This window comes from Tetrao urogallus (genome assembly GCF_951394365.1).
Source record: "Tetrao urogallus genome assembly, chromosome: 1".
Lineage (NCBI taxonomy): Eukaryota > Metazoa > Chordata > Aves > Galliformes > Phasianidae > Tetrao > Tetrao urogallus.
In genome coordinates this window covers 57518368-57535470 of record NC_136813.1, presented here as the reverse complement: position 1 = coordinate 57535470, position 17103 = coordinate 57518368, and the positions used below count along the sequence as shown (strand labels likewise).

The 17103-nt window shown below is 39.3% G+C and overlaps 1 protein-coding gene across 1 annotated transcript in view; it reads left to right on the top strand.

The window, feature by feature from the left end:
- The window catches only part of MYO16 (myosin XVI), a gene marked incomplete at both ends in the record, with an annotated part of 283559 nt that overhangs the window by 33753 nt on the left and 232703 nt on the right, over positions 1-17103 (top strand). The window contains 2 exon segments of the mRNA XM_079549224.1: positions 13136-13206; positions 16621-16764. Coding sequence (XP_079405350.1) covers positions 13136-13206; positions 16621-16764 — 215 coding nt within the window.

Here is a 17103-nt window from a genome sequence, read left to right as displayed (position 1 = left end):
TCCAATAATATTTAAGTTTAATGGGGAAAGTTTTCTGTGTTCATCTTTCAATAACACTTATATTAAAAGAAAGCACCTTAAAGTAATAGAAATTAAGATGCAAAGTTACAAAATTCAATAGAGAATTCTTAAAAACAACAACAACAACAAAACTTTAAGGCAATAATACAGTTTTCTTTTTTTTTTTTTTTTTAAACAAAAAAAGAACAAAACAAAACAAAAAAGCTGCACTTTTAAAAAACTTCCTTAAAAATATTACCCATTTTTCAATTCTAGAAGGCTTTTCCAGCTGACTGTATACTTATATTGTTACTCTGGAGGAATACTTAAGTGTAAGCGTGGGAAAAGATCTTACTATAGGCTTCAGTTTATCATTTTCATGTTAAATGTTAGATTTGAGAAGAACATTTGTTTGAATGTTTTAGAATCAGAGAATATCCTGACTTGGTAAGAACCCATGAAGGTATTTGGGTCTAATTCCTGACTCTACACAGGGCAAACTGTGAAGAGTTGAACCATGGTCTAAGAACATTGTCAAATGTTTTTTGAGTATCTAAATGAGAACGCCTGATTTACCTCTCATCTGCTTTCTGAGAATGAGAGAAGGCAACCAGGCAAATGAATGTAGTGAATAGCAGATGAGGTGCAATTTGCTTGGAGATTTTGGGAATTAGAATAGCTATAAGTGGAGTAACTTGCTTGAGAAGCTCAGAAGGTAGTAGATCTTAAATGAATATAACCAGAGCCATTCAATGCAGGAAAAAGAAATCGCTAAATTCTGTCTTTATAGGCTTTTTCAGTTACTCAGCTCTGTGCTTCCTGAATTGCAGTACTTTTTGTGGTCAAAATATACTACAGGTAGTGCCAGGTTTAGCAGTACAGCACCAAATGGATTTTCATCCACAATAAAAATGTGAGAATAGGAAGGTAACTGAAATAATAAGCAGTATATGTGTGTATGTATATTTGTGTGAATGTATATATACACACACTGACATACAGATGATTCTTTTTTTCTCAATGCACAGAGATATTTTAACTTGGTGTGCAAGACTTTAACTGTTAAAATATTTTTCACTTCAATTTGACAGTGAACAAGCTCTATAGCTATGAGGGAGAAATGAATAAAGAGCTTATGTGGCATAATGAATGGACAGCAGATTTTTCTTGATTATTGTTATTTGCAGCCATCATAGTAACAGGTTATTATGGTGGAGGAACTGAGGCTTGTAAAAGTACAATCAATGAATGTAAGGGAATGGGTAATTTGGCTTTTGTTTCTGTGTGAATTGCATCTGAGAATGGAGGTGGGAAGGTGAGTAGTTAAGGTGAAATTGACAATTTCTAAGTGTCCCGCTTTAAATAAGGATTTAAAGCATATGTAAACAGTTAAAGTGAGAATTCAGGCAGTCAGAATGAGTCTATATGCTGCTTCCTTACCTGGTTCCTTACCAACGGTTCCCTATTACACTGTAGAGGTATGTGACCTTGAGCTGTGATTTTACGTGGGAAACAATGAAATGATTGCATGGGATAATTTCTCACACCATGCACTGTTTAGGGTTCTGATTACATTCAGATTCAAAAGCCAAACACGACAGCTGCAGCATTAAATCATTGAGGTAGAGTCTTGGCTCCAGATTTTAGAAATCGTTGCCACTGCTGGCATGTAGTGGTAGCTTTTTTCTGGACTTCCACATTTGTTCATTAAGAATATGTAAAATATGACCTGTAGTTTCAAAGCAGGAAGCGTCTATACGAATTTGGAATTGCTGCTCTCTTTTGTAATCTGCTAAAGAGACATTCCATGAGAAAGCACCAGCTGTCATAACATACTTTTTAGTAATTGCCATCTGAACTTCACTGTGTTTCTGCATGAGATGGTCATTTGACTAGTTTTGGTTTCAAGGCCTTCCCTAAGACTCCTATAGGTACAAGTGTTCAGAAAGATACAAGTCATTACATCATATGTTGCATCAAATTTACATAATGTCTGACAGGACATCAGAGATGTCTCATGCTGTCCATTTGTGCAAGGAGTCATTACGCTTTGCACATCTCATGCATTATATTAGGAAAGAAACAAACTGAGAGGTGTGGGTGAAGTAGAGAAAAACTACAAAGAAGTTGTATGATATTCTCAGTTGTTTTTGACAAATTGTAAAGGGTTGTGATTGAATGCTGATACTGAAAAATAAAAGCAGAAGGTGTGGCATATATGCATTGCCATTCAACTTCTCTCCATTTTAAGAGTCTAGAAATATTATGAGAAAGGAGGGATTTCGTATATACGAACAACATTGTTCTCCAGAGCTTTTCACAACTCTTCACCATCTCTGTGATGTCTAAAAGGTGGTACTGGTATCAATAGACTGAAGTATGTTGATAAGATGAAATTTGCCATAGAGAAAACTCTATCTTGACCAGAAAAGGTTTCATAGCATACAAATAGTAATGAGCTAAAAATGACATATGCGGAAAGTAGAGATAACAATGTAGGATTTTAAAAAAGATTTAGAAAAGCTCAGAAAAATGTGATTATGTGGACTTTGAAAGTATAAGAGTGGAGGAGCAGAGGTGTGATTCTGCTTCTGTGAAACCTATGGAAGTTTGTTCTCATCTGTGGATGGGATCGAAAATTGTTCTGGAGGTGGTAGTTTGTTTGAATTTAATTAAATATATGGAAATGCTGTAAGGGAACCATGAGGGCCAGCATGTCTATGCGAGCTGGAGCACTGGGTACATGGTGGGAGTCTGTCTGGGGTGGCGAGGCAGGGCCTGTCACCATTGCCTGCCCCAGTGGATGCTCTGAGGATAGGGACAGGCCAAGACTGGTGGGTTGGGCAATGGCTGGGCCCAGCTGGTTGGATCCCATGGCCAGGAAGGACAGGGCTTTGTAGAGCTGGAGTCCAGCGCTGCTGAGGCCTCAATGGGGCAGGGCTGATGACCTTGGGGTTGTCATCGGGTTCAGGTCCTAGGCAAGGCTGGGGAGACAAGTAGACCCTCAGGGCCATGACAACTGTATGGAGTTCAACATGTTGTTCAAACTGGATATAATATATACATAGCAGTAGGGAGCATAGTACTGATTTTCGAGTGCAGTAATTGATTTTAGGCATAATCACATCTTCATGAATTGGCATTCTATCACTGAAAGTAATCAGAGAGAGTGAGAAGCTTGGAGAGGAACAAAAAAATAAACAAAAATTAGGCTGATGGATAGGATACGTGAGTAGAAATCAGAATTTACCATTACCCAAATGGTAATGACAAATATTAATCACAGCACACAGTGATTTTGGGCTCCTGCTTCATGATTGCATTGGAACACACATGATCTTCAGGGGAACTGGATTGTAACCATATTCATCTACAGGATATATACAAGATTTAGGAATTTGGGAAGGAATTGTGTTAGAGTTGGTAAATTCAGCAAGATAATATAAATGAAAACATAGAAAAATGTAGGCTGAATTTAGATGATAGAGAATAACTCTTTCGCATAGTGATACCTGCCAAAATACAATGCACAGTTTTCCTTAGTTGGAACATTTAATTTTTTTAAAATTCATCCGTTGTGTATTTTTTGCTACTATAAATTCCTTCAGTTATAGTTGTCTGTATATTGAAAGTCTGGGGAAATATTATATTGATCACACCCTGTAGTGGCCTTTGATTTGTCATGATTCGCATAAAAAAAAAATTGTATCATTCTAGTCACTGTTTGAATTGAAATGGTACTGATCACTCCCACAGAGGTGCAATTATACCAGTAGGAAGGTACTTCTTAGAGTTCAAAGCATATGTGAGCAGTGAATCAAGATATATAATAAGTGCTTACTTACATTGGTATGCCTCTATGTTACGCCAATGCTTATATTTTCTGATTCAAAAATTTTCATTCCTTTTTTTTTTTGATTCCATTCCTACCACAACTCTTTCTGCATGCACTTTGTGTCAGACAATTGTGGCTGCAGAAGAAGCCAATTCAGCAAACTGATCCAAGAGAGAGCAAAATCAACAGTTATGCTCAGTGTCAACTGAACCGATTCACCTCCCTATTGCTGATGCGCTGATGCAAAGAAAGACAATAGAATATGCAAGCATCTTGGATTTTGACAGTAGCCTAAGGATGCATATGATACCAAATGATAATTGAAAAGTATGTTTCTAACAGTTTAAAATTAAGCTAAATTGAGGTTGCCATTAGTTACTTTCCTATGTGTCTTCTGCTACTGTTCTGTCCTTTTGTGCTACTCCTTCATGCTCATCTTGATGTGAACCAGTTTGGGGCACTGAATCAGATGGAAGCTGCCTTTCATAAGGCTAGCCTTCAGCTGACTTATCTCCCCATACCAGCTCATGGCAGATGGACGTGTGCCACTGCTACACAAGGTCAAAGGCAGGAGTGCATGAAAGAAAGCATAAATAAGAGTGAAGCAACTTGCATTTCGATGATGTATATGCTGTCACCGATTATGTCCTGTGAAAAGGGATGCCTGAGGACAGTATGCCAAGTGGTGAGGTATTCCTGGAATCAGACAATTCCGGCCACTTGTATGTCACATGCATGACTGTTTTGGGTTAATGTATAGTTAGCTAATATCCCTGGTTTGTTCTGGTTGAAGTTTGCTTTCTTGTGCACACGCGGGAATAACACTATATACATACAGAATCTAACAGCCAGTGGTCTACAGCTGGTAATTAGTACCACTTAGCAGCTGCTAAGCAGGATAATAGCCTGTTATCCTTGAAGATCTCTAATAGGAGTCCTAATGACTTGCTTACACTGCTTCTAAACCAGCTGGCATAAACTTGCTGTGCATGGTGTGAGAGTTGAAAGAGGGAATGAGTCTCACTTTATATGGAATTCAAGTCAAGGGTAATTTGATTTATGGCAATTAAGTAATTCTGGTACAGGATCAACAGACATGTCAAAATAGAGGCAGCGTACAGTCTATTCAGCAGAAAAAAATAGTATTGTATGCAAATTCTTCAACTTCCAGTGTTACATTAGGGAAAAACATGGGATGGCAATTGTTTTCAAATTAGTCTGTTGCCCACAGTAAGAGTTATTTTGCTGATGTGTGTTTTAGCATGTTGTATATAATAACTGTTGAACTGGAGACTTGAATAAAATAAAATAAATTTAACATACTGTAAAATGTTGTAAGGCTCTGAAACTTATTCAGTTCTAGAGTCTTAAAACAAAAGGTGTTTTACCTGCCATACCACCACTTAACTTGTGGCTTGTCTTATTTGACTGCTGCCCATGATCACTTTTTTGTAAGGAGGTTAATTTGTAATTACTGTGCTTGTGCATATAAGCCATTCGATTTCTGGTCTTAAATATTTTCCAGTGGAGGCAAGAACTGCATACAATCTTGTATATATAAAATGAAACAGGAAAGGTGGAATTTGCTTGAAGAAATGTTCTATTTAGCACTTGTTGAATAATAGAGCGTAAACTCATGAACTATTCTGGCGATGTCTGTATAGCAACAGAAATATCTGCCCCACGGAGGGAACTGCGACCTCCTCATTGATCTCATTTGAGTTAGAATTAGTGACTGTGGAGCCTAGAGACGTAACAATTATTTTTATGGGATTTTCTGGTTCAGGCTACCTCAGATAACAGGACGGCTGTTCCCTTGACCTTGAATGATTTATATCACTAGGAAGCTGCTAGGATTGCTGAATGCCTAGATGTGGACGTGCAGTGGTTGAGGCTGCCAGTCTCAGTGGGATGTGCTATCCTGTCACTTGCTTCTCCCTGCTGCTTGAGGTTCTACCTTACTTTGTCTGAGGCCCTGAGACACACCCAGGCTTGGGATCTGATTGATTTCTCCACTAAGAAAGCAGGGCAGAAAACTTGCATCTGTTTTGATCCAGGTCTAACCTTAAAGCTGTGACAATGAGAATGTAGGACTACCTCTGTCAATCTGTTTCATTGGTGGTTTGATTTCCTTCTTTTAAAGAGAATGCTATCAAATCAGCTCGACAATTCATATCCTTAAGTTCAACAAAGAATCAATGACCCTATTGCTTTGGGACCATCATCAGATTTCCTGTCTGCCTGAAGAAAAATTATAAACTATGGGAGCTCTTCTAGGTAGAATGAAAGCAGTGGCCTCATCCTCATCAGTGCCGTGTTCAAACAGCAGACAACATGGTGTGGATATAGAAAACTAAGGTTCTCTAATTCAACTTCTGTGAAAAATGTCTGCTTCTTCCCTTTGTTAATGCTTTGTTAATGTTAATTGATTTCATTTGGTGCTCTGATTAAGACTAACATAACAGAGATTGGTGTTCATCTGTACATCTCTTGTGCAGCTGAGTTGTCTAACGGGTTCTTCATAATTATCTTCAGTTCAAGCTAAAAGTACAATGTGACTGGAATAAGGAAAGCATATTAGAAAGGAATGAAGAAGAAAGAATTATAAGTGGTGCACCTATACAGGGTTTAAGATGCTTTTGTTGGATGAAGAATCTGATTATGGAGTGACTTACCAGACAAAATATGGCACTTCGTTAATTGAAGGTAGAAATACACTGTTCTTCTTGGTTCAGTGTCATTTCTGTTATCCAGTTACACAATTTCATGGTTGACTTACCCCCAGAACTACTTTCAACCATTGCTGGAGTGGTTACTCCACTCTTCGTATTTGTTTGTAGCCATTCCAGGCCATTCCCAAGTAGTTTATCTAGCTGAAAGGTAGTCTTTGTCTTGTGCCAGTGTAAGGGAAGTGGCAGAAACATTCAGCCTGAGGCAGCAGGTGAATAGAAAGATCCATTTCGGCAGCAGCATGGTCTTAGGTGTCCACAGTAAGTCACATTTCTTCACGTAACAAACAAGTAAAGCCTTCCAGCTAGAGGTATGTATCCCTGCTAAACTGAGAACAGAAATAAGTGTTAACAGGAGCAAAGTTTACACTAGGTAGCTGCTACTCCCAGAGGAATGAGTGTTAGAAACATCTACTAGTAATCTATATTCAACACAGCAGAAGGTAAGCTTTACATTTACTGGACATTTCTTTTTCTGTCTTTTCTGTTAAAAATAAAACTGGTTTACCCATATCTAAAGTTTGCATTACCACTAGTCACTAGTGAGCTCTTGGTAGCCTTGGGGCTTCAGGAATCGTGTGCAAGGTTCTCCTGTCACTGCAGACTTGTACTCCTTTACTTTCTAACATGTAAGGTTACAGACGGTTCTACATAGTATAAAGCTAGTAACTAGATGTTTTTAGTTATAAGTCCAGCAAAAGTAGCATTTATTCCTATGTATAACAAAGTTATTAACACATACTGCCCAGTTCTTTAAATCAAACTAAAACGTCAGCTAATTGTCTCTGGTCATTCGACAACTGCTGTAGCATCTAAAAAAGCTGAAAAAATGCCGAAGCAAGTCCAGATAAAATTAGCCTTACATACGTAAACCCACATGGAAGGCTATTACAAGGCCTGTGATTGGCAACAGGTATGGCTGTGCTAGCTTTACTGGACGGTAGGACTGCATAGAAAGTTGTAATTCAGTAGATACAGTCAATGAACTGCGGAAAGCTATTCAGCTCAGTGGAATAATTTAGTTAACATTGTAACATGAGACCGATTTCATTACTTCAGTGCTTTTTAAAAAGCTTCATTAGCCAGTACAGTTTGTGAATGGTTGTATCAGTTCTTCTTTAGCTTGCTGATAATTTTGCATGTTAGATCTGAAAGAGGTTAGAAGAATGGATGGGCCTCTTTAAGCATGCAAAGGAGGAGCTTGAGAGTTTACAAAAATGTTATTCTCAATTTTTATTTTTAAGTAGATGTCAGCTTCCTGTCTTAAGGCCCATTTTCAGTCCCTTCTCTTTCCTGGAGATTTCTCTTCTGTGAAAGAATATAAATCAAACTAGTTTTGAAAGAAATCCTTTGAAAACTATCTTAAAAATTGCACTAATTAAGGGAGATGCAGCATTTCCAGAATACATTTGTGTGTGACTTGTTATCCTCATTAGGGATTTTTTTTCCCCAAATTACTGGCAGTAGTTCAATCAAAAGGAAAAGCTGAGCATAAAGTGAAGATTTTCCTGTTGACTGGTATGGCCTTCAGTGGAAGACCTAAGTGAATTGCATGGTTGGGAGGGGAGTTTTGCTTCTGTGATCTTTTCATTGTTTTCTTTTTTTATTATGTTTTGCAGAGAAGGGCAGAATTCAAGAAAAGAGGGACATTTTTTTACTTGCCTTTATATGCAGAGGAATGTTTCACTTAATCCTAATTCAGAGCAAAGACTCTTGCCCAGTTGAGAGTTTGCATATATTCCTAAGTAGTCTCTGTGATGTGAATTTCCCAAAGCACTGAATAAACCACACAGTAATGAGGAAAAAATAATTCAAAGAACAGAAATGTTGAGCTTTTATCTACTTACTCTGGTTTCTTTGTTTATGACTTGTTCATTTGCTTATGGTCCTAATTAATATTCTACTTCAAGCTTGCAGTTTTGTATTGTTTCTTTGTGGTATAATCTTGGTGCATATTTCTTCTGGGGGGAAGCAGGGCAAAGACACTAATTGTTATGAATTTTAATTTCAGCTCTAGAAATGATCTGTCATTTTTTGCTTTTAAAAGCAATGTCACTGAATGGATCTGGAAAGTTGTTCCTTCCTTCTGCATAACTGTTCTATAAGCACTAAGACTTTGGGAGGCTTGATGAAGGGAAGAGACAAAAAAATCTCTTACGTTTTTGTACACAAGTGGCCAAGGGCTTTTTGTGTCAGTTACAATTTTGGGCTCCAGATGACGTTTTTGTGGAATATTCTTAGAAATGCAATTTTCCATTCTTGTCCTGCTCCTAGCAAACAGGTAAGATCTTCATCTCCTGTTTTTGCATAGAGGGAATTAGCTTTAAAGCGGTTTTGATGTTTTCAAGACTCTTAATGAGTGATTTCATTTCAATGATCAAACAAGAAATCTTTAGTTTTATTTTTACTGCCATTATTTTATTCTTTTTTTTTTTTTTTCTTGAGAAAAAATACTATACAAAAGCAGTATATAAAGTGGCTGAGAGACTGAAATGTCTAGACATTTTTTCTTGCTGAAAATGATTTTCTTGCTGAAACCTAATGAGATTCAATAAGGATGAGGAAGGAGAATGACTGGGTTAATTTGTTCAGATGAAATCCTGACCAGATTGGCATATTGAAATTACTTTTGGAGCTGTAAGAAATCTTTTGTAATATAGAATCAGTGTTTTATGTCCTGCTAAAGAAAAGGCTTAACATACAAATGCTGAAAATATTCTCATGAAAATGATACAGTTGCACACCTTTTTAAGGAGGTAGGAAAAGTCTTAGCTGACATAAACCTGAGATGGAGAAAGCATCTCCTTATATGGTCTGCAATTCAGATATTAAAAGAAGGGAGGAACTTTGTTATGTGCTTTTGTTTTTGATGGACTTTGCCTGGATGAGGACACTTGTGTACTTTAGAATTGAATTTCCAGACTTGAGGGCAGAAATAAATGCATTGTTTTTTGTCATTCATCCATTTTTTTTCTCAAGGTTATGAAAATTTGTATGTATTTCTCCACCTTCCCTCTCTCCTTTGGTGCTTTTCATCTTGCTTGACATTTGTTTTATTTCAGGTTCCTTAATGTTCCATTTCTGCTTCTAATGGATAAACTAGAGACAACAGTAGCTTCTAATTGTAGTTAGCTTTCAAAGTGGCATTTGCCAGAGCATTTAGTCTTTCGGAGTTGTATAAATGAACCAAACCAAAACCTTGGGTGAGCTGAAATAGGTTCATGGAACTACTCATAAATTGTGAATTTATACAGTGGTTTGGATTGATGTTTGATTTTCAAAGTTTAAACATGAGCAGAAGATTTAATGGATTTGTATAACCAATGTAAATATTTGCTCACTATGTACTGCTGTGTTTACTGTGCGTGGAGCAGGTAGTGATGATAATGCCAAGCCTTTTCTAGTCCAATTTTCACATGAATTTTACAGGCTTGCAACCATTTAGCCAGATTTTCTTTTTAAGCAGCATGCGTCTAGGACACATGATAAAAAATAACTTAGTATTTTCGAAAGATATTACTTGTAAAAATTTAGTGTCTGAAAAGAAAACTGATTCCTTTCAAAAAGGTCAGCTGAATGTTTGAGTGCAGTAAGTACATTTAGTACAGTGAAAAAGGAATTAAAATATATTCTCAAGATAAAGCAAGCACAGAAAATGCATGGGTAAGGAGGAGTTGGTGCACATTGTGCACATTATTTCAAGGTCTTTGCATGGTCCCCCACTACATCCTTATCTCTAAATTAGAGAGAGATGAGTTTTGAAGGCTGGACTATTTGGTGGATAAAAAATTGCTTGAATAGTCATAGCCAGAGAGTTGTCAGTCGTCAGCAGATCTATGTGGCAGTGATGAGTTGTGTCTCCCAGAGTTTGTCCTAGGTCCGATGCTCTTCAATATCATTATCAACAAACAACATGGACACCGGGAAGCTGAGTGGTGCAGTTGACACAATAAAAGTAAGGGATGCCATCCAGAGAGACTTGGATGGGCTCAGAAAGTGAGCACATGAGAACCTAATGAGATTCAATAAGCCAAATGCAAGGTGTTCACAGAATCACAGAATCACAGAATCACAGAACTGTAGGGGTTGGAAGGGACCTCCAGAGATCATTGAGTCCAACCCTCCTGCCAAAGCAGGTTCCCTACAGCAGGTCGCACAGGTAGGCATCCAGGCAGGTCTTGAACATCTCCAGAGAAGGAGACTCCACCACCTCCCTGGGCAGCCTGTTCCAGTGCTCCGTCACCTCACTGTAAAGAAGTTCTTGCGCATGTTTGTGCGGAACTTCCTATGCTGCAGTTCCCAGCCGTTTCCCCTTGTCCTGTCTCCACTCACCACTGAAAAGAGTCCGTCCTCGCCATTCTGCCCCCCACACCTTAGATATTTATAGACCTGGATCAGGTCCCCTCTCAGTCTTCTTTTCTCAAGGCTGAACAGACCCAGTTCACTCAGCCTTTCCTCATAGGAGAGATGCTCCAGGCCCTTCACCATCTTCGTGGCCCTCCGCTGGACTCTTTCCAAGAGATCCCTGTCTTTTTTGTACTGGGGAGCCCAGAACTGGACGCAGTACTCCAGATGAGGCCTTACCAGGGCAGAGTAGAGGGGGAGGATTACCTCCCTCGACCTGCTGGCCACGCTCTTTTTAATGCACCCCAGTAAGCCATTGGCCTTTTTGGCCACAAGGGCACACTGCTGGCTCATGGCCAACCTGTCATCCACCAAATGTGTTGCCCTTGGGTTGAGAGAATCCCAGATATGAGTACAAAGTGGGTGAAGAATTCATTGAGAGCAGCACTGTGGAGAGGGACTTAGGGGTCTTGATGGATGAAAAGCTGGACATGAGCCAGTAGTGTGCACTTGTAGCCTGGAAGGCCAACAGTATCCTGGGCTGCACTGAAAGGAGGATGACCAGCAGGGAGAGGGAGATGATTATCTGCCTCTACTCAGCTCTTGTCAGGCCCTTTCTGGAGTACTGTGTTCAGGCCTAGGGCCCCCAGCACAAGAAGGATGTGGAGCTTTTGGAATAGGTCCAGAGGAGGGCCATGAAGAGGGCTGGAGCACCTCCCCTACACAGAAAGGCTGAGGGATTTGGGCTTGTTTAGCTTGGAGAAGAGAAGGCTCTAGGGGGACCTCATTGCAGCCTTCCTTCCAGTCCTTGAAAGGAGCTTACAAGCAGGAGGGGGACCAACATTTTACATGGTCTGAAAGTGATCAGACAAGGGGGAATGGCTTTAAACTAAAAGAGGGAAATTTTAGTTTAGATGTTAGATGGAATTTTTTTTACTCAGAGGGTAATTAAGCACTAGAAGAGGTTGCCCAGAGAGGTTGTGGATGCCCCATTCTGGAGGTACCGAAGGCCAGCTTGGATGGGGTCCTGGGCAGCCTGATCTAGTGGTTGGTGACCCTGCCCACAACAGGGATTGTATCTAGATTATCTTTAAAAACCCTTCCAACCTGAGCAATTCTATGATTATTTTCTTGACAGATTCTTAGGAGCTGGAACAGCTGTGAGACAAATTGATGGCTCTCCTAGAGGGCAGAAATTGCAGTGGTGCAGTGGTTTGGGGTACCCAGAACTTTAGAATGCTTTGTGGGCCTTTGCACAACTCTGTCCAGGAATCTTAAATAAGAATAAAACCCAGGATTTCCATATGATGGGAACAAAATGAGCTATGTTCCTATTCATAGTACATTACTGGCAATTACTTTCCTGGCTGAAGGCTTTTTAAAAGGGTTTTTCTTACCTGTTCAGTGAAGAAAGGACTGCAGTGCTGGGGTGAGTTCCCCTGATGGTGCCTGACAGTGTGACTGCTCTGTTCTGCTCCAGGAATGAGCACTGGTGACATGAGTTATTCAGTGCTTAAATTCCAAGCGAAAAGGTTATAAAGGCAGTGAAGACCATTGGGAAAAAGTGCTGAATTTTCACCCTTGAGTGGGCACTGATAAGCAGGGTTGTTTTTCTGCTTGCATTTGTAAACCTGTGTTCATTTCAAAAGGGAGACTGATAGATGTAAATGGAAGTGAGGTTGAACTATGAATATCATTTTAAGAGTTATTCTGCATCAGTACTCTGATAATGTACTGTAAAGGTTAAATTGAGTGCAGACGAGATCATTTAGCTATGGTTTGGTGATTAATGTTGAGCGATACAACTTATGAATGCTATTTTCAATTATTTACTGAAAAAGCCAACAGGTCTTGTGGGAACTCTGCAAAATCAAATCAAGCCGATAGACTGTGATTTTGCTCCTAAGGTGATTGTGACCTTGAGTAAAAGTCTCTTTCCTCCCCTCTCCTACGTATAGAGCTAACATGCACATCATCTGTCCTTTTGAGAAGTCCTCGATACCGTTCATATTTAACACTGTTATCAAAGGTTCTTTGCTTCCAGGCCTAGCCATTAAAATAGATGGGGTGGGAGATGCTGACATGATAGTTTTGCAAATGTTATCTCAGCAGTTTGCATATATTATTAAATCTGTTAATGAAGATGGGGAAGAATCAGGCAATTAACAGCTCGGAATTGGCTGTATTGCTGCATTAACTCTTGTTCCTCTTTACTTTGATATTTCAGTGCTGCGACTGTTGAAAGATGGTGCTGACCCTCATATGCTTGTTTCCTCAGGAGGTTCCTTGCTCCATCTGGTAAGAGTGATTGAATATTAGTGTTAGTGACTGTGGATAAATACAGTGGGGTACTGAGTAGCAGATTGGGAATATCAGCAAGAAGAATGTCTTAGCAGTACTTTTTTAATCTACACTGTCCTCCATGGTCATTAATAAGGCATCCAGCTATGCATGTGAAATAAATGGTCATTTTCAAATTGCTTATCAAAGGGTGGATCATATTCTAGGAATGGTAACTAACCAAGTAAAATGAGATGTTTTATTTATAAATTATCTGCACAGTTAGAACAAAGGAAATACTGTTTGATTTTGAAGATAGAATTGTGTGTCTCAAAGATTCATAGTTCCTATATAAAGAACACCATGATATAACATTTTCCTTTTGTTTTTGTGCATATTTTCTTGCACTAATTTTCTACTCATAGATATTTAACAAAGTCTGCATCTGGTTCATCATTATTTGCATTGCCATTTGGATTAAGTAGAAGATAGAAGGAAAACTGCTCGTATGCAGTGATCAAAAGAGAAGCAAGATGTAAGGGCATGTAGGAGAAAGACTACCATACAGAAAAGACTATAGAGACAGAAGCCATTGGCAAAGGTTACCACAAATTCTTAAGTCTGATCATCCTTTGCATCCTCTGTGATGCTTCAATTGTAGATGTGGTTTCTGTTCAATGTGAAACTATTTTAAGATACTTGAATTCTACTTTTATTTCACAATGCTGCTAAAATAAATGTGACTTCAGAAATATGACAAGGGCATAAAAGATCTAGTTAAAAGTCTGCTTGCAGAATGTTTTATTTTAGATTTTGGAAGCACTTTTGAAAATTTTTTGCTTAACAATAGCTTGAAAATGTGCTTGGTTTCAGATTATGTTGATCTGTACTGTGAAATTTCTTATCTCTGATGAACATCAACAACTGAATTTAAATTATACTAGTGATACTAGGAATGGTACTGTTGCAATGAAACTGTCAGTTTCTGAAGCTGTCAATTACACTGCAAACTAAAGGAAATACACTACATCAGAATTTAATTTCTGTTGAATAATATGTCAGTATATTTGAAAATTGTTTAATGCATTACTGCTTTTTAACCTCCAAGAGTTTAATTTTCATCTGTATTTATGAACTCAATATTATATGCAACTCCTACATTCACCAAGGTACGTCAGCTATGTTTTGACTGCACAGAGGAACCCATCTTGCCACTTTTCCTTCTTCCCCCTTTCCTCCTAGTGTCCTAGCTTCCATATCATATTAATGCAGATGAGCAAACTGGATGCCATGGTGTGGTTCTGCACATGATATTAGATGTGACAGAATAATTATTTCATACTCACTTGCAAATTAGCAACTTGATCTCCTTCTAATGACCCACCTGGTGGATGAGGGAAAAGCTGTTGACTTAGTCTACATAGATTTCAGCCAAGTCTTTGATGCTGTCTCCCACAATATTCTCCTGGAGAAGCTGGCAGTCCATGGCTTGGACAGTTAACCAGTCTTTGCTGGTTAAAGAACTGGCTGTATGGCTGGGCCCAGAGAGTGGTGATGAATGGAATTAAATCCAACCGCTGAGCGGCCAGTCACAAGTGGTATTCCCCAAGAGTCCATATTGGGGCCTGTCCTGTATTTTTATTGATGACCTGGATGAGGACACTGAGTGCACCCTCTGTAAGTTTGCAGATGACTCCAAGCTGGGAGAAAGTGTTGATCTGCCTGGGACTAGAATGGCCCTTCAGAGGGATCTGAACAGACTGAGTCGCTGGGCTGAGGCCAATGGGATGAAATTCAGCACGTCCAAGTGTCAGGTCCTGCACTTTGGCCACATCAACCTCAGCCAACACTACAGGCTTGGAGCAGAATGGCTGGAAGTCTGTGTAAAGGAAATGGACATAGGAGTATTGGTTGATGCTTGGTCAAACACAAGCCAGTAGCATGCCCAGGTGGTGAAGAAGACCAATAGCATCCTGACTTCATCAGAAATGCATTGCCAGCAGAAACAGGGAAGTGATCATCCCCCTGCATTCAGTACTGATGAAACTGCATCCTGAGTACTGTGTTCACTTTTGGGCCCTTCACTACAAGAAAGACATCGAGGCCCTGGAACGTATTCAGAGAAGGGCAATGAAGCTCCTGAGGGATCTAGAGAACAAGCATTATGTGGAGAGGCTGAGGGAGCTGGGATTACTCAGTATGGAGAATAGAAGGCTCAGGGAAGACCTTACTGCTCTCTACAACTACCTGAAGGGAGGTTGTGGTGAGCTGGGGGTCAGCCTCTTCTCCCATATAAGCAGTGATTAGGATTAGAGAGAATGACCTCAAGTTGCACCAGGGGAGATTCAGGTTGGTTGTTAGTGAATGCTTCTCCAAGAGAGCGATTAGGAATTGGCACAGGCTGTCCAGGGAGGTGGTAGAGTCACCATCCCTGTAGGTGTTCAAGAAACATTTAGATGTTGTACTGAGAGACGTGGTTTAGTGGGAAATAATGGTGGTAGGTGGATGGTTTGACTGGATGATCTTAGAGGTCTTTTCCAACCTTGATGATTCTATGACTCTGTGATATTTTTCACAAATTTCATGGTATTTGTGCACTTACTGTATATGTGTGATTTCCAGGGCAAGGAAATGTTACACAGCTGTAAATATTGTATGAGGCATAGATATTAAGAATGATATGGAAAGCACCCAGGTACCTAATATAAAAACTTAGGGTCCTTGTAGCCTCTGCAGTGGAGAAAGATTATTCCTCCTCTACTTACTGAACTCATGTGCAAGGCCAGAGTCAGGATGTTACCTTAGGTGCTCTAATTTCCTTATGTAGCATCCATAAGCACATGTGGTCTGAGATGTGGCAAAAAGCATAAGCTGAAAACAATGCCTGTGCTAATTTATTCTTCTTTGCAAAAAAATTGCAAAAAACACATGCTTACATGCACACACCCACACTACCCCAAGCACACTTGTACTGTGCAGCATATGTGTTTGTCAGAGAGACTTGAACAGGAATCACTATGGGTAATGGTGTGAAGTATAGAGAGGTGTGTATTACTGCTACAAACTGCATAAAAGGCAGGAGTTAGTGTGTTTGTGATGTATATGAGTGTGAGTGTGAATATACTTGCAGCCTACTGCTCATGATGCATTCATTCAGTTCCTGTGTGCTAATTTGGAAGGACAGTGTTGAATGAATAGAAAGCTCATCTTCACTGCAGCTTTCAGCAGATTTCATTTAGCGCTTTTTCACGGGGAATAAGGGATTCCATGAGCCACACACATGGAACTTGGTGTTTCTGCAGAACTATTTCTATAGATTCATCTGCTGTCTACAAACATATCATCTGCTAAATTTAAATAGAGAAAAAAATATGTAATAAATTCAATTGTACATGGAGTATAATGCTATCCCTAATCTGCTCTTTCTTCTAGTGTGCTCGCTACGATAATGCATTTGCTGCAGAAATTCTGATTGACAGAGGAGTGAATGTAAATCATCAAGATGAGGATTTTTGGACATCAATGCATGTAGCCTGTGCGTGCGATAATCCTGATATTGTCCTGCTGCTGCTGCTAGTAAGTAAAACAGCCCAAGGCACTGTGTGCTTGAAAAGGGAACAGAATGTAGCACCATACAGTTTGAAATTGCCATGTGAAAGCACTATATTGCTAATCATATCAGTGAAAGCATTTATTATGTATGTTTATTTTTTGACGCTATTTTGGTGCTCAGGATTTTTTAAGATATATAGCAAGACATTTTTTCAGGTCTTTAATAAGAATACATTATGAATGTATGTCATGACAAGTCTCCCTTGTCTTTTCCCTGTAGTCAGAAGCTTATATCTCTGATAAGCACTCAGTCCCAAATGGGATACTCAGATAATTTTTCTTTTATCCTTGTCACTTTCTGTT